Source organism: Pseudonaja textilis, chromosome 6, assembly GCF_049901715.1.
Source record: "Pseudonaja textilis isolate UNSWEBS1 chromosome 6, rPseTex1.2, whole genome shotgun sequence".
NCBI lineage: Eukaryota > Metazoa > Chordata > Lepidosauria > Squamata > Elapidae > Pseudonaja > Pseudonaja textilis.
Window position 1 is genome coordinate 7,395,387 of NC_141995.1, and position 8,893 is coordinate 7,404,279.

General features: G+C 39.6%; 1 protein-coding gene across 1 annotated transcript; it reads right to left on the minus strand.

Moving 5' to 3' along the window:
* Positions 1-1,103: 1,103 nt before the first annotated feature.
* On the minus strand, positions 1,104-8,212 carry DCK (deoxycytidine kinase). Its single transcript, XM_026717215.2, has 7 exons — positions 7,695-8,212; positions 5,713-5,828; positions 5,284-5,477; positions 4,246-4,393; positions 3,981-4,096; positions 2,917-3,016; positions 1,104-2,495 (listed from the first exon to the last, which is right to left on the minus strand). Exons 1-7 carry the CDS (start codon positions 7,756-7,758, stop codon positions 2,469-2,471), a joined length of 765 nt encoding a protein of 254 aa, XP_026573000.1. The 5' UTR covers positions 7,759-8,212; the 3' UTR covers positions 1,104-2,468.
* Between the last annotated feature and the right edge of the window lie 681 nt (positions 8,213-8,893).

Here is an 8,893-nt window from a genome sequence, read left to right on the forward strand (position 1 = left end):
TACGAATATAGATAGTCTTCGACTTATAAGTTCATTTAGTGACTGTTCCAAAGTTACAAGGGCAGAGAGAGTTTATGTGAAGTCCAAAGCTCTTTCAACTTTCATACAGGTAGTCCTCGACTTGCAACCATTCATGTGAAATTACATCGGCACAGAAAGAAGTGAATTATGATCATTTTTCACTTATGACCGCTGCAGAAACCCAGTGGTCACGTGATCAACATTCAGATGCTTGGTTAACTGGCTCACATTTATCAACATTTGTGACCTTCTGACAAAAACAAAGTCAATGGGGATGCTGGATTCACTTAACAACCATATTACTAACAACTGTAGTGATTCACTCAACAACTGTGGCAGGAAAGGTTGCAAAACGGGGCACAACTCATTTAACAACGGTCTTGCTGAACAACAGAAATTTTGGGCTCAGCTGTGGTCCTAAGTCAAGGACTCCCCGTAATCCTTCCATAAGCCTTGTTACGGATTCATTAGTTGCTAAATGAAATCAACCAAACCACATTGCCTATGCCCACCATTCTCTTCAAGCTCTTAATTTATCAAGAAATTCAAAGGCTGTTTTGGAAATATGCCAGGCACACTTGGGTAAGCTACTGAGGTGATGATGATTTTTTAAAGGGGTATTTGGTTGGTTTTTCTTGCTCTGAGCCTCATTAATCCATGCTTTTTGCAACTGATACATCATGCTTTTAAGAGGACTTTTTGCAGACAGTGAAACCAGTTTTAATGGCAACAATGAATACGAGGAATGCTTATGGGCTCAGTAGGAGGCAGATGGGCATTGTTGCTGGGTGATACGGCTATTTTATGCACAGACCAGCTGGCCGTGGCTACAGACCTGGCAGAGAAGTGTGACTGCTGCCCTATCCTAAACACTCCTTTATTCTATAAATGTTTGAGCCAACAATGCTTGAGGCTTCAGTATAGAATATATTGAGCACAAAGTATCCTCAATTTCTTTTTTAAAGTCCTGCGATCTTAGCATTTTTAAAAAGAAATGCAGCCAAAGAAATCCAGCCTGGCACCTAAGAATTATATTGACACACGGTTAAGGTTTATTTATATGATTAATGATACAGAAATGTGGTGTTTTCGATCTTTATTTTAGGAAAAAAGTTTCCAAGATGATCAAATGTTGTACATCTTTAGAGGCTAAAAACATGGACTCGTTTGACTATACCTAAAGACACCATGTAAGAGTAAATCCATTTCAGAGGGCTATACAATTTGATGCATTGCAGTTTTAAAACATGAAATGGTAAAGAGAGTTTTAACACTGTTACTTCTGAAGTTCCTTTCCAGAATTCCTATGACAATATAAAATAGGTCCAAGTGTTTTAAGAGAACTCCCCAAGTTTAAGTGGAACATTTAGCAGTGCGTTAAAATCAATAAACATGAAGCAAGAAAGCAGTTAAATACAAATTGGCTGCAGCCAGTTACGCCTTAGTCCAGCCAACCTTGCAACTTTCTGTGGACTTCAACTCCAAGAATTCCCCAGCCAGCCAGGTTCACAGATCTTAAAGTTGCAAAGTTGGACACTCCTGCCTTAGACTATTCTAATACATAAAACCTTAAATAAAACACACATTTTGGGGCAATGCAGAAGTCATTAAATAGTCCTGATTTACCTAGGTGATTCGGTTTGGCATCCTTGTAACTTTGATGCATAGCTTGGCATGACTTTCCGAGTGAAGGAAAGAACAAAAGTTTGAATACCAAGAAGCGATAAATGTTTTACTTTGGGCATTTTGTTCTATAGGAAGAAGTCGATAGACTATGCTAGAAAACTGGGGGAATTGCCTTGAGAACACAGTTGGATTCAGGACTGAAAAAAATTAATCAGATCCAAGCAGTACAAGACCACTGCAATGCAAACTGTGCTCCTTTTGAACAGGCATGCGACATCACAACACATACAGAAAAGAATGAGTGACTGCTTTCAGTTTACCCGTCAATTATATCCACACTCCAAGGAAATGCAATCTGTTTCCGCTTACCTACAATCCATCTTTTTGCTAACTTCCATCCAGCTACAGAAATTTGCTTCACTTAAAGATATAATGCAAGGGTCAAATGCAAGCTAGGAAACCATTTTTTATCTCCAGTTTATAGGGGGAGTTGCTGCCCTATATCATCCCACAGGAACATAGATGATTAAATGTGATGAAATTTGACACACCCTCCAAGTTTTGCTAATTACAGAGACATCAGTAGACTTAACGAAGTATTTCATTCATGCTATAAGGACGTGACACTTGTTCATATCAAGTCCTCTCTTCAGTTCTTTTTGGCAACAAACTTTCATGCCCAGCAAACACAAAACCAGGTCCTAGCAATATTTAACCACACAATATAGTTGAACCTGGTTAAGCAAAATCAGGCATTGATAAAATGAATAACTGATCCAAATGCGGGGAACATTCAGCTGCAGTTAAGACTTCTGGAAATGCTATAATGTACTTAAAAATTCTTGGACCTGCAAAATAAAAGAGTGAAAGTAGCAGTTTAATAAACTCGCTAAATAAAAGTGGGAGCCGAGTTGTGAGAATATTCTGAATATGCACACAGTTAAAGATCTATAAATATGATAACCAGAAAAAAAAATTGATCTTAATTTACCCTGGGTTTGTTGGATGTCTGCTGTCGGAAGCACTAATAAGGGCATTTGCTTAACTAGTGGCTGAGGACTTTAAGGACATTATGCCAATTGGTATTTTATGACAGTATATGAACAATGCCCTAACGTGGTGTTTGTCAAATTTAGCAACTTTAAGACTTAACTCCAAGTATTCCCTAGCTGGGCATGCAGATTTCAATAGACAAATTCAAGGACAAAGCTCTTGATTATTAAGAGTCACTTGGAAACAAATAAAGTATTACTCTTTGGTAAGTTTTACCTTCTCAATCATATTTTCATGTTTGTCTCTGTTGCCTTTGAAATCTTCATTTACATCCAGGGTTAGAACGGGTATCTTTTGCAAGTATTCAAATTCTGTCCTGTAAACAACAAAAAATTGCAATTTGAATTGGAAACCTAAGAAAGGTAGAGAATTTCATTCAAAAATATGTAGAAATCCTATAACACCTGTTCTGAAGCAAGCCCCATTTACCTTGAATCACCCACCTCTTTGCTAATGTGTCTTTAAAGGCCAGAATTGTCCAGGCCTATAATTCCTAATAGCCACACTAATTACGGTACTAAAGAGCAATAAAAGAGCTTTTAAAATTACAGTCAGTAATGAAAATAGATATATTTTTAGAAATGGAAAGTCTCTGACAATTTCCACCGACTGAAATATTTCAACTAGTGGTTATTTATCTATTTATCTAATAAATTCATGTGACTATAGATTGGACAACCATTTGTTGTCCAATTTATGTTGAACTCAATCGCATCACGTGACGTATTGTGACATATAGTGATGGTTTTTTACCTTGGCAGAGCCAGAGTGGGTGTGGATCCATCTGGCCCATGGGCCACCAGTTTGACAGGCCTGGTATAGGGTTTCCTGCCCGAGCAGAGGGTTGGACTAGAAGACCTCCAAGGTCCCTTCCAACCCTGTTATTCTGAAATTAGACCTCCCAATTGCCTAGTTCACTAGGGAAGACACAACTTCCAGTGATAGCCACCTCCAGATTTGCTTAGGGCCCAATGTCATCTCAAAGGACAGAATGGTTCATCTCTCAAAGCAACACACTTTTGCAAGAATGTCACCAGATAGATGTAGCAGGAACTACATCTGTATGTTTTTTTTTCAAAAGGTACTTGGACTTTCTTGGTTTTTCATTGAAGACCTTCCACTTTTCATCCAAGAAGCTTCTTTAGTTCTGGACATTACAGACGTGAAGCGTCTTCAAGGAAAAACAGAGAAAATCCAGTTGCTTTTTGAAAAAGCACCTTTGGAGCGACCATGACCTGGATGACTGCGAATCTCCGTAAACAATCAGGGAAATAAAATACCGTAATGTCCTATGCTGGAGCCAGCTTTCATGTTTGTAATGGAGTTTCTGCAGATATTCCATGGGAATGCCTTGCTCTTCATCCCTTCCACGGATATAAATCCTATCCAAGCATTTCTAAAAAGAAAGGAAAAAAAAAAGGTAAAAATGGAATAGGATTTTCAGACAAAACTGAAAGAAAGCAAAATGCCGCCCTCTGACAGGAAAAGAGCAACAACTTAAAATATCAGCTTTTTAATATGTATTCATAAAGCTTTATTTCTTACTTCAGGAGTAGCTCGGAGATAAATAATGCCATCCAGTTCAAGGCTTGATCCAAACTGCTGATTCATCCAACTGTGCCAGTCTTGATAAATAGTCCACTCTGTTTCGTTTATACAATCAGATTCATATAAATTGGATGCAAAGATGTACCTTTCCAGAAAAATAAAGAATTCAATTTAGCTTCAATTATCCTAAGATGGGAATTTTTTTATTTTGAACCTAGAACAAAAGAGTTCCTAAAAACAAAAATAATTCTCACAGCCAGTTTAAACTGTTGCCAATTCTTCACTGCAATTGTGAGATGAGCGGCTATGGAAATTGATAGAGTAAATGAACTGCTATAAAGACAGGATCCTAAAGCTCTGGCAACAGCATGAGCGTTTGTTCAGGGGTAGCTACTTAAAAGTAATTTATACTGGGAGTCCTTGACGAGTAGTTTGTTTAGTGACCAAAGTTACAGCAGCACTGAAAAAGGTGACTTATAACCGTTTTTCACACTTACGACAGTTGCAGCAACCCTATGGTCACATGATCAAAATTCAGACGCTTGGGAATTGACTCATATTTATGATGGTTCTGTGCAAGAAAGTTCGTAAAATGTTGCAAAACTGAATGTCTCACTTAGCAACAAACATTTTGGGCTCAATCGTGGTCCTAAGTCAAGGACTACCTGTATATGCATACAGGCTAAATATATATATTGTGCATACTACCTTCTCTATAGCAAAAGAATAAGAAATAAGACAGAAGCTCACCCCCAATATTGTCTCTCTCCTATAGTCCAACCTTCCCCAAAGTCTGTATGTACTCTTCAGAATTCATCTCCCAGAATCCCCCAGTTAAAATGGCCATTGCTAAGAATGCTGGAAGTTGAACGTCACATATCTGAATTTTTCTAATCCAATCAAGTATCAAGAAACCAATTCCATGATTGGAAAGAGGAAAGCTTTTCAATTTTTCCAAACACTGAAAGGATGGATGAGATGCAGAACTAAGGGGAGATGACATAAGGAGGCTGTTATCAAGAACCACATGGCTACCTGTCACTATAAACTGATCGTTCAAGGAAAACCACAGCGTTCTCAGCTTCTTTTAATTTCCCTTCAAGGGATTTGAGCTGAGCCCTGATTCTGCTCAGACAGGCGTAGGCTTGAAAAGTAAAGGACCATCTCTCCGGCTTCTCATACATCATCTGAAGAAGGTTTCCACCACTCTTTTGTGAGGCTGTCAGCTCCTGTTTAAACATTCATAAAAATTAACGTGAGAATTAAAAATCAGCTTTGCTTCAATGATAGATTTACATGTTCTCAAATTCTGGACACACCCTTCAATTTGACAGTTGCTTATCCATGTCATACAACTTATCTAACATGGAACCTAGCAGCATGCAGTATCTTGTCCCTTCTCGGTTTTGTCTCAAAAATCTATTTCTTATGGTGGCCAATTCATACAATCACTATTTATCATACCTCAGAGTCATCGTGGCTGTCTTGAACATTGCACCATTTTGCCAACGGCTCTGGAACAACTTCCCATTCCTCTCGGGCTTTTTTGAGAATATTCACAAAGGTAGATTTGCCGGCGGCTAAGGAAGAGACGATACTCATCAAACCAGTAAGATTCTGGGCTTCTCTTTAGAAATCGCTACCAGTTTGAAAAAGGAATCGTTTATGGATTTAATTTCTACAGCCACCCACCTTGAACCAAGTGACTCTGGATGGCAAACAATTCTAAAACAATTAATTACAAAATAAATATATACAGCAGCTGAGAAAGTTATAATAATTGTCAGCCAAGCCAAGAAATGGGGTCCTTAACCCATTTGGGGCCCTATACCTGAGCACATAACTAAGCTTTTAAAGCACTTATGACCAGTACAGCATCTCCATGGTCATGTGATCAAAATTCACATGCTTGCCAGCTGGCTTATGTTTATGACAGTTGAGGTGTCCCAGAGTCATGTGATGATATCCTTTGGCAACTTTCTGACAAGCAAACTCCATGGGAAAGCCAGGCTCACTTAACAACCGTTTCCCTAACTTGGACCTGCAAAAAAAGCGATGTCTGTTTTAAGAAGGTGCATCATTTTGCAGACATCAACTTCCAAACTAAAAATAGGAATTTAGAGCCAAACTGAGCTAGAATATAGAATATTGTAGAATGTTATTTTCTATCATTCTGAGCTAGAAGATTTCTGTAGTCATCCTGACTACATCTCATTTGCAGTTCCAATCTTTAAAAAGAGGGTGTGTGGAGGGGGACTTCTTACGGGTTTTGAGAAAAAACAATTGCTACCAACCTGCCTTCCATCGAGGACCTATATACTGCACGAGTCAAAAAGAGGGCTGTGAAAATATCTACAGACCCCTCACTGTTTCAATTCCTTCCCTCAAAACGACACTATAGAGCACTGCACACCAGAACAACTAGACACGAGGACTCAGTTTTTCCCCGAATGCCATCACTCTGCTAAACAAATAATTCCCTCCACATTGTCCAACTATTTAAAAGTCTGCACTACTATTACCATCACTCCTTATCACCCATCCCCTCCCACTTGTGATTGTAGGACTGTAACTTTGTCGCTTGTATCCTTAAGATCTATATTGACTGTTTCCTGGTATGATTTGATTGCTTATTGTACTCTATGACTATCATTAAATGTTGTACCTTATGATTCTTGACGAATGTATCTTTTCTTTTATGTACCCTGAGAGCTTTTGCACCAAGACAAATTCCTCGTGTGTCCAATCACACTTGGCCAATAAAGAATTTCTATTCCTATTCTAAATAAAGAATTCTATATGGTTGAATTTTTGAATGTTGTAACCCCCTGGAGTCACCTATGCATGAGTTGGGCGGCAGTATAACTTTGTTTAATAAATAAAAATTAATAATACACCAGTGCACGAATAAGCATACCCAATTAACTTAATTCACTAATTTATACAGGTAGTCCTTGTCTTACGGCAGTTCGTTTAGTGACCATTCAAAGTTACAATGGCACTGAAAAATGTCAACTTATGGCCATTTTTCTATTAGAATCTTTTCAGCACCTCCAGGGCCACGTGATCAAAATTCAGACCGATTCATACTTACGACTGTTGATGGGTCCTAAGGTCATGCAATCCCCTTTTTGCGACTTTCTCGAAAGCAAAATCCATGGGGGGAAAGCCAGATTCCCTTAACAACCGGGTTACTGCGGTGATTCCCTTAACAATTTTGGCAAAAAAAGGTCTCCAAACTGGGCAAAATTCACCTAACTACAGAAATCTTGGGCTCAATTGGGGTTGTAAGTTGAGGACTCCCTGTAGCTGAGGAACCACGGTGAATTTACGGTAAACAGCAGAGCCAGATCTGACTGAAACCAAGATATATTACGTTTACACGGGTTCCCCTATCTACTTAAGGAAGCGGCTTCACTGCAGAGCGACCCTCTTTCAGGGCTTACCTATATTGCCCTCGATGGCGATCTTCTTCACGGTGCTCCGGCTTCGCTTGGGTTGGGTTGCCATGGAAACGGCCCGCCGGTAACCAAACGGAGCTCTCTCACCACCCTCAGAAAGAAAGAAACGGTAGCGCAGGAAGGACAAAAAACCGCGGGAACGCACTTCGCCGGCTATGCCAAATGCAGCTTGTATCCTCTCCGCCGGATTTCGAATCTGGCGCGGGAACAATCGAGGTTGGCTGCGCCGCCCAGTGACGTCACGCGAAAAGCTCCGCCCAATTGGCCCAGTTTCCGCTCGCCCTCCCCCCGCTTGGTTGTCAGGCGACCTCTTCTCAAATCGCTTCTGTGGCTCCGCTAACGGGAGCCCGAGAGGGACAGAAAAGGTGAGGTGGAAACGCGAACGCCCCGTCTAGTTTACAGCGCGGCTTAGTAGGAAAGAGCCCAGCATTACCAAAGTGGGGGGGACTCACCCGCCAGGCACCGATGCCGACTTTGAGAGAGAAAAAAGGAAGTTTAATCGTAGACCGAAAAACGGATTCAGCCGGAAAGAGAGGCAGTGGGAGCTCCGAGCGCATCGATTGCTCAGTTGTGATGCGGTTGCTTGGATGCAGGCACCCTTTCCATCCCGGACAAAATTAATTCCCCCCTAGAAGGGGGAGTTGTTCTTTTTTTTTTCTTCAAATCATTATTCTGTCTAGTTAGCTTTGCGTCTATGTAATCAAAAGACGGGCAATATTTTATCAGATGTGGTGGACTTGTGCTAAAAAAAAAAAACGGGCAAAATACATAAATGGCTAGAAAAAGATAAAAGGGAAACAACATGTAGATTTTAAACCTGAACTGTTCATATTAGGGGTTATATCAGAAAAAATTGATAAGTATGTATTTGGTATTACTGTCTTAATGAAAGCGAGGATTATCGTTGCACAATATTGGAAAGATGAAGAAACACCTCAAGATGAAGAGATAATTAAGAAGATACTAGACTGTGCAGAAATGGACAGGCTTACATTAAAAATCAAACAGAAAGACAACACAGAATATTATCAAACTTGGAATTTATTTTACCAGAGGTTGGAAAAAAAGGGGTAGTGAGTAAGAATGGCATTTATATTGTTAAGCAAATTAAATACCCAGACAATATGATGTTTATTAAGCACTAAGGAATGTAATGAATAGAAAATTAATAAAATTTATTTAAA